Source organism: Erpetoichthys calabaricus, chromosome 6, assembly GCF_900747795.2.
Source record: "Erpetoichthys calabaricus chromosome 6, fErpCal1.3, whole genome shotgun sequence".
NCBI classification, from domain to species: Eukaryota; Metazoa; Chordata; class Cladistia; order Polypteriformes; family Polypteridae; genus Erpetoichthys; species Erpetoichthys calabaricus.
In genome coordinates this window covers 28,451,310-28,468,566 of record NC_041399.2, presented here as the reverse complement: position 1 = coordinate 28,468,566, position 17,257 = coordinate 28,451,310, and the positions used below count along the sequence as shown (strand labels likewise).

At 37.0% G+C, this 17,257-nt stretch overlaps 1 protein-coding gene across 1 annotated transcript in view; it reads left to right on the top strand.

Moving 5' to 3' along the window:
* The window catches only part of LOC114653241 (centromere-associated protein E-like), a 402,188-nt gene that overhangs the window by 235,002 nt on the left and 149,929 nt on the right, over positions 1 to 17,257 (top strand). The window contains exon 27 of the mRNA XM_028803441.2: positions 12,718 to 12,885. Within this exon, the coding sequence (XP_028659274.2) occupies positions 12,718 to 12,885 (168 nt within the window). The remainder of the gene's footprint in view (positions 1 to 12,717; positions 12,886 to 17,257) is intronic.

Sequence of the window (17,257 nt, the reverse complement as noted above, 5' to 3'; positions counted from 1 at the left end):
TCTTGATATAGCCCGTAATTGCCAATGACCTGTGACCTTTCACTGAAAACCTTTTAGTTATGTTTGCTAATTTTCAGGATTTTCCATTAACGATTAGGGAATAAGAATTGGAAAAAGACACCAAAAAAAGCAATAGGTCTACTGCCTGTAGTTATTGAGCACTTAACAAGCTCAGTCTATGAGAGATCATTGATTCTTTATGATTTTATTATTGAATAGAATATTTTCTATTTACGTCTGACAGAATATTGGCTCCAGTTAAATGATCATTTTTTTGCTGGGTCATAATTTATTCTTGAATAGCCTCGGAGTGCTCTTTGTGACAGTAGTGTTGACTTTCTGCATTGCTTTTATGCTGAAAAAGGAGAAAAGAAAAACATATCCAGTGCTGTCTTGTTGTTTAATGACTTTTGTGACCTATTTATATCTTTAATCTTTTGCCACCTGAGTGCTGTTTTTTTTTTTTCTTTTATACCAAGGCAGTTTGATTAGTTTATTTCCCTTTTTCCCATTCTTATAGTAACTTTAATCTGAACATAGATTACCAATGTGTCCATCTGTTGCTGAATTCCTGAACAGTTTACATTTAGTTCAATACATGAAGGTTGTTTGTCAGGTTTTGGACTCAGTTTTCATTTGTCTGTCATAAATCTCAAGGTTCGTGAGTTGGCTCCATTCTGCTTTCTGCTAGTGATTAGTTAGACTTCATGTCATTGAAAAAGCGGTGTATATTTCATAGATTGAATTTAATTGACTCTGATTTCTTTACAGATTATTTTTTCATCTTTGATTAATGTTCTGGCAAGGTGCATAGAAACTAAAATAATCAGATAATCTGTAGTTTTCATTCATGTCAAAATGCTTGTGTTTCTTCAGCAAGGTGCCCTATTATATTTACTCATATCAGTTAAATGTAGAAATGGTTATAGTCTATTCAAATTAAAAAAAAAAAAAAATTAAAAGTGTCCATGTCTCTGGCCTCTAATTGGCAAGTTGCAGTACGTAAAGAGTCTGTAACATCCAATAGTATTAATCAGGTCTGATTTGAAAAAATTCTGGTTGCTGTATATTGTTAGCAATTTTAGTGTTCCAACTGTTTTGTGTCACATTATTTCATACGCAATTGTAAACTGTATGTAAAAGCAGAAACTGCAATCAGAGCAGGATCATACTTCCTTTTCTAATTGCATACTTCAGGGTACACAGTAAAGTCAGTATTATTAAACTATAATAAATAAATATTATAAATTTGTATATTTAAATAGATAGATGATATATATATATATATATATAGATATATATATAGATATAACTTTGGTTTTTACAGAAGGTCTTTAAATAAATACGAACACCATGATCTAAACACACATCAGAATGCCTAAAAACGAAAGAACAACTGCAGTTACAGTCCCAGTGAGGCATTATTCAGTCATATTGCCATTGGTATGAACGAGCCCCAGTAGAGTTTCCTGACACACTTCTGCTGAATAATTTTGTTGGCTGTAAGTCCTCAGTGTTAGTGTGTCAGAGAGATAATGTGAAGCATTGTTCATAACTGGCACAGTTTTGTCTCTCCTAATACTGTACTTCCTGGGGGTCCAGAGTGAGTCCCATTACTGAGCCTTCCCTTTTTATTAAAGTGATACTAGCAGCCCAGCACACCACAGTGTAGAATATTGTACTGGCCATCACAAAGTTGTAGAATATGTGAACAAAGCCTGCTCTGCCCTTACATAGTCCTTCTGTGTTTTGAAAACTGTCCAACCTGATATTGATATACACCCCCAAGTACTTGTGGGAGTCCACCTCCTCTACATCCATTTCCTGAATAAAAAGTCAAGTGAAAGTCAATAACCAGTTGCTTGGATTTGCTGATGTTAAGTTGCAGATAATTCTGTGTGCACTAAGAAGCATAGTCCTCTGCCTGACTCCTAGAGCCACAAGAGCATTCATATATTCCAGGGCCAGCCTCTCAATGGCTTTCATGATGTAAGACATAAGTGCCAATGGTCTTAGTCATTATATATATACGTGTGTGTGTATGTACATAAATACATTCATACACACTCACCAGCCACTTTGTTAGGTATACCTGTTCGAATTCTTGTTAATGCAATTATCTAATCAGCCAATCACTTGTCAGCAACTCAGTGCATTTCGGCATGTAGACATTGTCATGGTGACCTGCTCAAGTTCAAACAAAGCATCAGAATGACAAAGCATCAGAATGAGGGATTTGAAAGTGGCATGGTTATTGGTGCTAGACAGGCTAGTCTGAGTATTTCAGAAACTGCTGATCTACTGGAATTTTCATGCACAACCATCTCTCGGGTTTACAGAGATTGGTCTGAAAAATGAAAAATATCCAGTCGAGTCATGAAGCAGATCGGCTATTTGGTGCTACTACTGTCAGCTAAAAACAGGTAACTGAGGCTACCATTCGCACATGCCCACCAAATTAGACAATCGAAGATTGGAAAAAAATTTGCCTGGTCTGATGAGTCTCGATTTCTGCTGTGACATTCAGATGGTAGGGTCAGAATTTGGCATGAACAACATGAAATCATTGATTCATCCTGCCTTGTATCAACAGTTCAGGCTGGTAGTGGTGGTGTAACGGTGTGGGGGACATTTTCTTGGCACACATTGGGCCCCTTAGTACTAATTGAGTATTATTTAAATGCCTTAACCTACCTGAGTATTGTGTTGACTATGTCTATCCCTTTATGACCGCAGTATACCCATCTTCTGATGGCTCTTTCAGCAGGATAATGCACCACAAAGCTCAGATCATCTCAAACTGATTTCTTGAATATGACAATGAGTTCACCATACTCAAATGACCTCCACAGTCAGCAGATCTCAATCCAATAGAGCACCTTTGGGATGTGGTGGAATGGGAAATTTGCATTATAATTGTGCAGCCGACAAATCTGCAGCAACTGCATGATGCTATCATGTCAATTCGGACCAAAATCCCTGAAGAATGTTTCCAGCACCTTATTGAATCTATGCCACAAATAATTACGGCAGTTCTTTAGACAAAAGGGTGTCCAACCCGGAATGTCTGTGTGTGTAAATATATGATTAAGTAATTAATCACATTAATCGCGATTAATCACATCTAACAAAATAGTACATGAGCAAGTACAACCTGAATTTGAATGCTTTCCTAAAAGGCAAGTTGAAAAGAAGTCAAAAAGATATTAATATTAACATTAAACATTAATTATCAAATTGGCATAGAATATGAGACAAGACATATCCAAACAAAGATTAAACGATCAAAACGGCTATTGACTTTGAATGCACTGTTGAAGACTGATTTAATTGAAAGAGTAAGCATGTCTTAAATGGGCATACATTAAAACTTGTGTTAAAACTCCGTAAATACTATCCTCAATTGTTCATTACCATCATCAACTTGATAATTATACTCTACACAAGTGTTTTTCAACTGGTGCACCATGGAAATAAAAGTGTAATGCCCCTGGGTCCTGACCTGAGATAGTCCTATCCTCCTCAGACAGGTTTTGACTATCTGGAGAAGCTGACATAAAAGCATACACACTCACTGCTGGTCACAAGTGTTAGAACACTTCAGTTTTTCCAGTTTTCTTCCAATTTAATCAGTTGAAATGCAATGAAAGGTTTAAATTTAAAGTTTAGGGTTAAGAAAAACTGACAAAAAAGAAATTTCAGAATGTTACAAAAGGGCCATCTTCAGGGAACAAGTAATAGGTTACAACCTACAGATGTTCTGCAGCAATTAAAGTAAATTAAGCCTTGTAAATTGAAGCAAACATTTTACACAGGTTTCCCAGCTTCTGCTGATTGCTTGAAAACTTTGTCTGTCTTAAAGCAGAGTGTTACTACACCCACTGAAGTACTACTTGGACAATATTCCGGTGATAATGGGAAGAAAATATCAATTAACAAATGAAATGAAACAGAGCATTATTTCTCTTAGAAGTGTTGGCCTTTCATTTAGGGATATTGCAAAAAAAAAAAAAAAAAAAATCAAAGTGTCAGTGATTACAGTGTCCAAAGACAACTGGAAACTGGAGGAAATTCTGAATGAAAGAGATCTGGCAGACAGAAAATCATATCCCAATCAGAAGTGCGTGATAGACATCTCACAGCACAACAGCTTCAAGCAAAGCTTAACAATGGTAGGAAAAGTCTCAGTTTCTACTATGAAAAGGAAACTTTGTGCTGCAGGTTTGACAGAGCGAGTGACAGTAAGAAAGCCATTTCTTAAAATGCAAAACAGGGCCTTGAAATACCAGATGTGGACTACTGCAGACTGGAATAAAGTCTTATGGACTGATAAATCAAAATTTGAAATCTTTGGTTCATCACGCAGGAAGTTTGTACGCCATCAAGTTAATGAAAGGATGGTTCCTCTGTGTGTGACGCCAACTGATAAACATGAAGAAGTATTAAATTATTATTGTTAAATTTTTAGCAATACTTATAATAACAAGTAGATAAGTACCTATTAGGTTACAACTAGGGGGCTCCGCCCCCTGCTCGCTTCGCTCGCCAACCCCTGGTGTTGGGTAATTATAAATAGCGTGATGAATGTATGAGATATAGCATAGTGTGAAGGTGTACATGACGCATATAGGAAGCCAAGAATAAATTGCAAGGCACAGTGTAAAGATTTATTGGAAAATTTCTTTGTACACAACATTAGTAGTAAAGATGGTGTCTTGTTCTTGAATGAGTTTCTCTTGGCATGGATCATTTATAACCTTAACTTTAACGTCAGATGAACGTTGAACTCGTGAGAAGGCCACATAAAGTCGTCCATGTCCAAAAACGGGGTCACAGAGGTAGATGCCAACCTTGTTCATGGTTTGGCCTTGTGATTTGTTGATGGTCATGGCAAATGCAGGTTTAATGGGGAACTGTCGCCGTTTAAGTGTAAAAGGTAATCCTAGGTCAGAACTTGTAAGGTCAATTGTAGAAATCAAAACAGTATTGTTAGCATGTGATCCTGTAAGAAGTTTTGCCGAAATAACATTGTGTGTCCTGGTGTTGACGACCAAACGTGTACCATTGCATAAACCTTGTTTAGTGTTAAGGTTTCTTAATAGCATGATTATTGTTCCGATTGTAAGGTTAAGATTGTGTTGTGGTAATCCGGCTGGGTTAATAGTGTTCAAATATTGTAAGGGGAAATTAAGATGGTCATTGTTGTCAGCAGAGTAAACTTTGTCAGAGCTTAGAAAGAGCCATGCCTCTACAGGAAGTAATGCACTGACTTGGTTATTTATGTGATCAACATTAATATTTTTTGGACATAATATAGTTTGTTGTGTTAAAAGGGGTATTTGGTCTAATGAGATTGCTGTTCCAAATATCTCCGTAACTAAGTTGTCGCAGATATAGGCTTGAGGAATTGTAATAATATGTGGCTGAAGTCCATCTGTATTGGTGAGTGTACCATCTCCCAGTTGTAAAAACCAATTGTTATATTCTGGATCTGGACATCGCATGTTTTGTACCAACTGTATCTTTTGAAAGCAATGCCAATTGTCCGCGTAACATTTTTTGTTCTGCGGTTTTAGAAGCGCGTTGTAGGCGCCGACGTTTATTGTTTTTTTGATGCGGGTTCGCGTTTGTGGTCCCGTTACTCGAGCCGTCTCGTTCTGTACCCGTGATCGTGAATTCATGACTTGTTTGATCTTTAATGTTAGGAATATGGATAAGTAATAAGGAGGATCTCACTCACTGTTAATATGCGGACTGTTCATTTCTTCGTATTATCACCAATCAGGTCTCGCGCCTGTATATGTATTGTAGTCCGGTCTCTTGTTGTTTATGTATGACATCGTCCGGGTATTTTAAGGTGGACTGAACAATAGCTGAGCGCATGGCATGTGGAGCAATAGCTAAGCACTGTCTAAAATCTCCTCCTAATAAAAGTACCTTTCCTCCAAAGGGAATATTATTATTCATCCACGCAATGCCAATTGTCCGCGTATTTTAAGGTGGACTGAACAATAGCTGAGCGCATTGCATGTGGAGCAATAGGTAAGCACAGTCTAAAATCTCCTCCTAATAAAAGTTCCTTTCCTCCAAAGGGAATATTATTATTCATCAACGCAATGCCAATTGTCCGCGTATTTTAAGGTGGACTGAACAATAGCTGAGCGCATTGCATGTGGAGCAATAGTAAAGCACTGTCTAAAATCTCCTCCTAATAAAAGTACCTTTCCTCCAAAGGGAATATTATTATTCATTAACGTTTGTAGAAGTTTATCAATGGTGATGAGTAAGTGACTGGATGCCGTTGTACATTCATCTATAATTAATAGTTTGGCAACACGGATGTCACATGCATTGTTACTGTTCATTTTCATAGTGGATACCGATGTTTCTGTGATTGGGACCGGTATTTTGAATAAGGAGTGACATGTGTTTTTGGAGCCGAGACATTTTTTCTTCCGCGGTTTCAGAAGTGCGTTGTAGGCGCCGACGTGTATTGTTTTTTTTCATGCGGGTTCGTGTTTGTGGTCCCGTTACTCGAGCCGTATTGTTTTGCACCCGTGATCGTGAATTCATCACTTGTTTGTTCATTATTGTTAGTAATATGGGACGTTAATAAGGACAATCGCACTGACTGCTAATATGGAGCCTTTTCTGATCGTGAATGCATGACTTGTTTGTTCTTTATCATGAGTAAAATGGATAAGTAATCGAGCTTTTTTTTTGAGGGGCGCGCTGCCTCATTTTTTATTTCTGTTAGTGGAGGGGGGCTTTGTGTGTCGTGGGTCTGAATCCTCTTTTTTGTGTGTGTCCTGTTTCGTGTGGTATGGGCTTTGTCTGGCGCTTTGTTGCATGGGTCTGTTGCTATGGGCGCGGAGCATCATTTCTCATTTTCCGGTGCTTGGAGGGTTTCTCCGTATTATTAACCATCAGGTGTCGCGCCTGTATATGTATTGTAGTCCGGTCTCTTGTTGTCTATGTATGACGTCGTTTGTTGGCGTGCGTTTTCTTTGAGGGGCGTGTTGCCTCATTTTTTATTTCTGTTAGTGGAGGGGGGCTTTGTGTGTCGTGGGTGTGAATCCTCATTTTTGTGTGCGTACCGTTTCGTGTGCTATGTGGCGCTTGCGTCTGACTCCTTTGTTTTTGGTGTGCTAGGGGCGCGTTGCCTCATTTCTTATTTCTGTTAGTGGAGGGGTGCTTTGTGTGTCGTGGATCTGAATCCTCTTTTTTGTGTGTGTCCTGTTTCGTGTGGTATGGCCTTCGTGTGGCGCTTTGTTGCGTGGGTCTGTTGCTATGGGCATGGCGCATCATTTCTCATTTTCCGGTGCTTGGAGGGAGGCTTTGTGTGGCGCCTGCGCACTACGTCTTTTGCGTCCATGGCCCACGTCCCTGCGTCCATCCGGTTTACCATTCTCGTTTAGTAATATGGATTTTTTAATTTACAAGATTTTATTTTAAATTGCATAAGTGTTTTTTACAAAATCTTCCAATAGATAATAACAATTATTGCCCAATCAGATATATGTAACTCTAAATATAGGTATACCGAACTGGAAGAACAGTCATCATCACTTTTACTAGTGAGAAGTTCATCTACTGTTGTTATGTCAATTCTATTTTCATTGTTACCATCATAATAAATATCCCCATCATTATATTCATCTGATGACACCTGTTTATCTTCCCGCAAAATGTCATTCTTGGTGCCGTCATGATGATTAGAAATTGAACATTTGAGGAAACCAGGTTAAATTACAGATGGATCTAATTTATTCCAAGCTGTAAGTATCCATTCGGCCAGTTCAGAGAGAGTTGGTTGACACATACGGCCACCAGCAGTAAATGTGTGATTACTGTCATTTAACCATGCATTCCATTTAGATAGATAGATAGATAGATAGACGACAGATAGCATCCTTCATTGGCTTATTGACAGAAAGTAAAATTACATTTTATGAACATTTTATTATTTTTAATTGGACTCTTGACTTGTTGGATTCCATTTTTGGTGCAAGTCATCTAGAGATTGAGATCTAAAACAAAAGTGCTATACCATCATCAGCTGTTCGGTCCACAGTTGATCATGGTGCTGAACATGTTTGTCTAGCTGATGCACCTACAGCAGAGTTCACCTAGGAGGTCTGCTACTTAAAATGACAAGAGTTACAAACCAGATTGCATCGCAGTGCAACCGCTGCCGTCGCTACACCCACCACTGCGCAGCCACTGCTTCTGCCAGCAGAGACAGCAAACACACAACAAGAGTGGGCATAGAACCAGCAACAGACATTTTATGTTGATTTATGTGTGACACCATTGCTTTCTGTGCTTTTCAGAAAATACCCTACCAAACACTCGTTGCCCCGCCCCCCCATGCTGCCACCACAGCTAGAGACAGTTAACATGTGGCGACAGTGCACTGCATGCAGCAACAGACGTTTTATGTTGATGTATGTGAGAAAATATTGCTTTGTGTGGTTTTCAGAAAACTGTTTTATTTTTTTTATTTTTTTTTGAGCCCTGGGAGAAAACAAAAAAAAATTCAGCCCTTAAAGAGTTAAAATTGTTACCTACTGAAAGAACATGACGACCAACAACATACTACTGTCAAGTCCATTGATCAAGTCAAAATTACTATAATGCATTATAATACGCGTGCAGACTAAGCGGTTAGTGAAAGATGAGTGCCAATGTCTGAAGCGAGAAGGAAGAACTGTAATGCAGCTCCACCCAACAGCAAAGCGATTCCGCAGACGAAACCAAGTGATGTATATACCGAATTAATTTAAAAAAAAAAACCATGGATGTCATTCCTAAACAGCTCATACAATATTTTTGGTGAACCCCTTAAATTAAGCTGCAAGTCTACACTATAGTCACATTATGAATGCTTTGTTTCAGATCCATTATGGTGGCGTACAGAGCCAAAATTATAAAAATTGTGTCTCTTTCCAAATACAGTGATCCCTCGCTATATCGCGCTTCGCCTTTCGCGGCTTCACTCTATCGCAGATTTTATATGTAAGCATATTTAAATATATATCGCGGATTTTTTGCTGGTTCGCGGATTTCTGAGGACAATGGGTCTTTTAATTTCTGGTACATGCTTCCTCAGTTGGTTTGCACAGTTGATTTCATACAAGGGACGCTATTGGCAGATGGCTGAGAAGCTACCCAACTTACTTTTGTTTCTCTCTCTCTCTCTCTCTCTCTCTCTCTCTCTCTCTCTCTCTCTCTCTCGCGCTGACTTTCTCTGATCCTGACGTAGGGGGTGTGAGCAGGGGGGCTGATCGCACACCTAGACGCTACGGACGCTCGTCTAAAAATGCTGAAAGATTATCTTCACGTTGCTACCTTCTGTGTGCAGCTGCTTCCTGAAGCAACATGCTGCATACTTAAAAGCTCAAAGGGCACGTATTGATTTTTCACTGTTTGTTTTCCTCTGTCTCTCTCTCTCTCTCTCTCCCTGCTCCTGACGGAGGGGGTGTGAGCTGCCACCTTCAACAGCTTTGTACCGGCGGTGCTTCGCATACTTAAAAGCCAAACAGCCCTATTGATTTGTTTGGTTTTCTCTCACTTTCTGACATTCAGTGCTCCTGACGCGCACTCCTTTAAAGAGATATGTTTGCATTCTTTTAATTGTGAGACAGAACTGTCATCTCTGTCTTGTCATGGAGCACAGTTTAAACTTTTGAAAAAGAGACAAATGTATGTTTGCAGTGTTTGAATAACGTTCCTGTCTCTCTACAACCACCTGTGTTTCTGCGCAAATCTGTGACCCAAGCATGACAATATAAAAATAACCATATAAACATATGGTTTCTACTTCGCGGATTTTCTTATTTCGCGGGTGGCTCTGGAACGCAACCCCTGCGATGGAGGAGGGATTACTGTACATATGGATCTGTCTGTGTGTTTGTGTATGTGTGTGTATATATATATATATATATATATATATATATATATATATATATATACAGTATATATACAGTGCATCCGGAAAGTATTCACAGTGCATCACCTTTTCCACATTTTGTTATGTTGCAGCCTTATTCCAAAATGGATTAAATTCATTTTTTTTGTCAGAATTCTACACACAACACTCCATAATGACAACATGAAAAAAGTTTACTTGAGGTTTTTGCAAATTTATTAAAAATAAAAAAACTGAGAAATCACATGTACATAAGTATTCACAACCTTTGCTCAATACTTTGTCGAATGTACCTTTGGCAGCAGTTACAGCCTCAAGTCTTTTTGAATATGATGCCACAAGCTTGGCACACCTATCCTTGGCCAGTTTCGCTCATTCCTCTTTGCAGCACCTCTCAGGCTCCATCAGGTTGGATGGGAAGCATCGGTGTACAGCCATTTTAAGATCTCTCCAGAGATGTTCAATCGGATTCAAGTCTGGGCTTTGGCTGGGCCACTCAAGGACATTCACAGAGTTGTCCTGAAGCTACTCCTTTGATATCTTGGCTGTGTGCTTAGGGTCGTTGTCCTACTCCTGCTGCTACTCCTCCGCATCGAGAGGAGTCAGATGAGGTGGCTCGGGCATCTGATTAGGATGCCTCCTGGACGCCTCCCTGGTGAGGTGTTCCGGGCACGTCCAACCGGGAGGAGGCCCCAGGGAAGACCCAGGAGACGCTGGAGGGACTATGTCTCCCGGCTGGCCTGGGAACGCCTCGGGATTCTCCCGGAAGAGCTAGAAGATGTGGCCAGGGAGAGGGAAGTCTGGGCATCTCTGCTCAAGCTGTTACCCCCGCGACCCGACCTCGGATAAGCGGAAGAGAATGGATGGATGGATGGATATATATATATATATATATATATATATATATATATATATATATATATATATATATATATATAAAATATAAATGTATGCATGTATATATGTGTGTGTATATATATATATATATATATATATATAGATATATATATATATAGATATATAGATATATATAGATATATAGATATATATATAATATATGTACAGTATATGTATATAATATATATTCATTCATAAAATGCCAAAATAGGCTATGTATTTTTTTTTTATTTATAGAAAGTGTTTCACTTTAGAACACAATTATGTGGCTAATCCATATACATCATGTTTGTTTGAAAAATGCAGAATGTATCCTTTAAAAACATTGGCTAAGAAAGTAAATTATTATGTGCATACAGGGAAATCTTATCCCTAGTGCTATAAGTAATGATGGGGGAGATCAGCTGATATTTGTGGAGGGTAGGAGCAAGGATCTCTAGAGACAGAAAAAAAGTAGAGGGGAAAGGAATGATCCTTGTATGGCACCTTTATATAAATGGAGAGATTCGGAATATTTGAGTTTGTTAACAAGCTGGCAGTGGGAGAAAAGTAAAGAGTTTGAACCATATTAATAAACCATTCTTCAAACCCCATTCCCTCTAAGACCTGGCAAAGAAATGCAATCATACATCATCTTTTCCTGCTATCCTCCTTGATCGTAAGTGCTGCCTCTATAATTTTAAGAAGGTGACTGATATTCTTCACAGCCTGACAAGATTTAATAAACCTATTTTAATTGGGTAGTGTCAATTTTTAAACCACTACCTGTAGACGATGCACAAGTGCATTTGCTAATAAATTTGATATCTGCATTCATGAGAGATAGGGGACAGTAATTAGAATATTCAGTAAATTACTTTGTCTTTTTTTGAGAAGTATAATGATTTTTTTTATTAATTCAATGTTAGATTTAATCATTCAGATTGCAGAATTAAACATTTGATAAAGTGGGACAGATAAGTGTTTCTGGCAGTAAATTATCAGGGCCAGGGGCTTTCCCAGAAGTCAAGGAATCTAAGACTTCCCCAAGCTCAGAGAGAGATATTGAGGTCTCCAACATAAAATCTTTTTCACCTGATAATCTGGACATAGTCAAATTATCTAAAAAGGATTTAATATCAGAAGGAGAAGCACTACAGTTACCTGCAAAATGTTCTGAATAGACCTACCAGAAACGTTTATCTTAGGAGGATTAGTAGGATTAGACTTATTTAAAATAAGGATTAGAGTTATTTTAAATTGCAGAGATTGAAATGAGAGAAACACAACAAAGTAACAGCAGTTTCCTGTGTTGGCACTGCATACATAATGACGAGCTGTCGTGCAATTGATTTCAAACTCAATACTTTAATGAAGTAGGGAATTTAGTTCCATCCTATTACATTTAATTACCAGCTTACTGTATATTTTGGATCCACTGTACTAGGATCACAGTTTTCCAAACTCTGCATGTCTCGAATGGGACAGACTGCTGGCAAAACTATGGTGAAATCACAGATCACAGCCTTAATAGACATCCAAACTATTAAGGTTGGATCCTCAGTACAGCTGCTGATATCAGTGAATTCTAATCACTTTTTTTATATGTCTTTTAACATCCCATAGTATTTAGCATGGAAATGTAGCAACAGAAGTTAAAATAATTAAGGTTTAAAATTACAACATAAAAAGTTTTCAATTTGTTTTACTGTAGCATTAAAAATTAGTGCTTAGCTTCTATACTATTCTAAGTATGCCTTTTTTCCTGAAATACATTTGAAATCTAAAAAGAAATACTTTAATGGTAATAATTTTGCATTCTTAGTTAATTTACTGAAGCTAACAACAATTAACATTTAGTTGTTTTAACTAATGGATACATATTCATATTCTTTCTTGTTTTTCCACAGTTAAAGGATTGTAATAACATTATAGCGAAACTTAAAACAGAAGTTAATCACCTTGAGGAAGAGTCCAAAAATGCCCAAAACAAACTGTTTGAAGCCGAAGCACAAGTAAAGGAACTACTGGGAAAAATTACATCTTCAGAAAAAGAAAGAGAGAACTGTGCTGAACTGGTAATGTCTTTTGTGTTTTGTTTTACTGATGAACTAATATTTTTTGAAAATTTGTGTTTGTTTTTGTAGAGTGCATCGTACAGTGGTTAATGTTCAAGTGAATGAATGTACTGTCACAATTCTGATTGCGCATTGTCAAAAAAGAATGCAAGAAGATATGCAGATGATGATAGTTGTGTTGCTTTGGTTTGAAAGCTATTCATTATAAAAAAAAAGACTATTTATTTATTAGATTTTTGTATGTGGTTTGTCATAAAAGTAAAACATCATTTGTCCTTTTAAATATGTAGATTATAGGTGGGTGGAAGTATGGGGATAAAGGTTGATAAATGCATTTGTCATTTTAAATTTCCAACAATGTGAGGATATTCCATTTTTCATTTTATTAAGGTTATTCAAAAAATGAATTAAGTTGTGTACAGATATTATTCCAAGAGGCCTTTCAAAAGTGACTAAATGATAATGTTTTATTTTATAAATATACAGTACCTCTCTTTCTGTATCGTGTAATTGTTCTAACTCTGAGAGTTAATTTAGTTTAATTGGTTGGTCATGTCTTTGTGTTTGATGTTTGCTGAATTGTAACCTTAAGCTCCACAGCCCTAAAATTTAAATTATAACAATGGAAGGATAAACAATGCAGCACAGACAACTTTTATGTTACCATGGTGCTCACAAAGCAGAAAGTACAAGTAGAAGTTATAAAGGCACATATCATGAGCTGCTTGAATCATTCAGCTCCATCAAAAGGTTTACAAATCACACACAGTAATCCTATAAAACAGTTAGCAGTCCATGGTAGTGTACAGTGTGATGATGTTACTACATACGCAGTGAAAAGACTTTAAAAACCTGCTAGATAAGAAAAGAAACTGCACTTAAAGCCTAAGATGGAATCTCACATATTTAGAGTAGTGGCCTCAAAGTTAACTGGGCATGTGACAAGAGATGCATAACAGTAAGTATTGAAATGATTAAACATCAAATATGGTTCAATTCCTTAATGGTTATGATGATTATTACTATTTTGCATAAAAAATGCAATATTCATATCCAAATACAGTAAAAATAATTGTTAAATAAAATTAATAGGTTTGTTAATAATAAATAACAATAATGAAACACAAACGGAATTTTCAATAAAAAAAGGTTTCTTTAGATAAATGAAGATTAAATAAGAATTTAAATATGACCTTTACAGATTACCAAATTTACAAATAGATTATCTACACTTACTAAATAAGTGCACACTGGCACACTTTTCTGTTTTATGGGAAATATTAACTACAACTCCCATTGAAAAACTATTTTGTTGTTGATGTTTACTCAGCTTTTAAATCAAGTCTGAAATTTCTGATGTTTATTTCATGACTCCCTTGCTTTATTTGGCATGAAGCACTGATAATTCACAAAAATTGACTTATAGAGCTAGATGTAGCTGCATATTCAAAAGACATTCATTCTTTGCAGATGAGCAAATGTGCACAAATTTTACTTTTCAAACTGTTATGTTAATTAAAGTAACAGCAGTGTAATGTAAACTCAGTGGGTGATTCTGCTAACAATGCAACACCTTGAAAATCTGAGGTGAAGTAAGCTAAACGGCCTGTTTAATAAACAGGCTATGGTAATAAGTCACAGTGTCTTTTTCTTTCTTGTTACAAAGACACATCATCTACAATAAATACATCTCTGACTGTTTAATGAACTTCACTGGCACAATATTAAGATAAAACAATCAAGTAACTTAGCACCAGAATTCTGTTTAAAAAAAAAAAAAAAATAACACAGAGTACACTGTATGTTTGATGTTACATGTATATGATATGCCACCTAATCTTCCTTGCAAGCCAATGGCCCTCTGAGCACGCACAGCTTTCAGGGCATGAATTTTGAAAAGCGCTAACCAGCGGCAGTTAGGTTTTATGGCACCAGCCTGCCGCTAAATTTTCTATGTGCAGGAAACCCTGCAGGTATGATTCCTTTTGTGGTTTGCTTCATTTTAGAGGCACTTTTTCAAAAACTAGTTTTAGCATCTCGGTTTGGATTTGTATCAGCTAGTTTATACCAAATAAAATGATAAAGGTCTGTTTGTATTACCACTGATCTCATTAATGTCAACCACCCCAAATTACAATATATTTTCAAACTACATAGGTTTAGTGAGATTCATAGTTGAGGCTAATATGCCTCCATGAGAAAGGATTTGAACTCATGTTTTTTTTTCCTGTGTAAAAGTATGATTTACTGATACCTCTGATTTGGCCCAGTATGATTGATTTTGGTAGTGTGTGTAGGTTTGCCATGCATTAGACTGGCACACCATGCATTTATAGTTTCTGCCTTTCACCTAATGATACCAGGGCAGGCTCATGCTCTCTATAACCTTCAATTTTTAGTATGTACGTTTAAATTTTGATTTATTTTGAAAAGATTTAATAATGTAATTACAATATTTATTATGTGAATCTGAACACAGGGTCACAGGGGTCTGCTGGAGCCAATCCCAGCCAACACAAGGCACAAGGCAGGAACCACTCCCAGGCAGGGTGCCAACCCACCGCAGGACACACACAAACACACTCACACACCAAGCACACACTAGGGCCAATTTGGAATCGCCACCTAACCTGCATGTCTTTGGACTGTGGGAGGAAACCAGAGCGCCCGGAGGAAACCCACGCAGACACGGGGAGAACATGCAAACTCCACGCAGGGAGGACCCGGGAAGCGAACCCAGGTCTCCTAACTGCGAGGCAGCAGCGCTACCACTGCACCACCGTGCCCACCCCACCTGGATATGATTTTGTTAAAAATGTTACATTATAGTATTTCCCTAATTATTTAAAACAAATAACAGACTTAAAATACAGTACAAATTGTTTTCAAAAGAAGATAAAAAAGTATTTTCAAAAAGTATAAATTATATTTTTTTTATATTGTCACACAATTCATCAAATAAAAAATAATAGTGTACACAGAAATATTGATTTGGCACATACAGCCTACAAATAAATTGGAAGTTGCATTACCTTGGGAGTGTCTGTGTGTGTGTTTTACTTCTGTAGTTTACTTAAAAATACAATGTAAAAGTAAAAAGCATGTATTCATTTTGGTTCCCTGTGTTTACACATACTTATTTGTTACACAGGTTTACTTATTTAAATCTTCCTTTTTAAAGTTTCCTACGTAAGCTTGTGAGAATAAATTAAACTAAATTTCATTAATGAATAAAAGAGAAAAAAGTTAATTCTGTTTACTTAGCAAAGTGCTGTAAGACACAGCTATACAAACAAATGAGGATATTTTAATAGTGCAACACTAAATATCATAGTGGGAAAAACATAGTGGTCTCTTTTTTAATACTTTGAAGTACAATATTTAATGTGATTCAAACAAATATGAAAACTGTATACTTTTATTGTGTTCTTGGTTAGCATTTACACCAAAGATACAGATTAGATTTGGATGCATACAGTTACATAAATATTTTTACACTAGTCAAAGACAGGTAATAGATTAATTTAAAAATATTTGCTATCCCTTGTTTTACATCTACCTTCAGCACCTTTCCTCTCTATCCACACGTGTATGAATGTCTCTTCACCAGTACTCCCTTTCTCAACTGTGTTGCTGTAAAGCCTGCTTCTCAGAATCTCATTATTTTCTAGGCACCTTTCTCGCCTCCAGTTTAATACTTTCTGTCTTTGAGGGCAACTCTGTTAGCATTTGTCTTACGCCTTTCCTAACGTATCTTCGCCAGTGCTCCCTCCCTCAGGTATGTTTCCATAAAGCCTGTTTCTGAGCATTTCATTATTTTCGTGGCACCTTTCTCACCTCCCATCTGGTTTTATACTTGCTGTCTTTGAAGGAGATGCTCTCAGCCTGCCTCGTACCCCTTTACTCCTCCTTGTGTGTCTCACACTCACACTTCCTCTTTCGATCGCATCACCAAAGCCAAACTGACCAATCAGGTTGCTCAAAAGGACTGGACATGTAGACCTTAGTGTTTTAATATATAGTAGATCAATAGATTGATAGAGTAAGTGATTACTCAGGCTCAGTTAGTACATCAGTGCAGATATAGAGCCATAACTGTAATTGATTGACAAGTCACACATATAGTGTAGATTGGAATACTCATTAGGTCATATAGGTCTTTACGTTTAGTTTGTATGGCTAACTCTCAGACCTTTCCATTACATCGTTTTTAAAGATTTAGTGTTTAGTCAACCGAATTTTCGTACAGTTCTAGAATTAGTAGTATTTAGTAATAGTAGTAATAGGAATTCCAAACTGTTTTTTTTAGTTGGGAGATGATCATATAGATCTGTGTTATAAACTGTAAAAAAACAAATAAATAAATAAACAT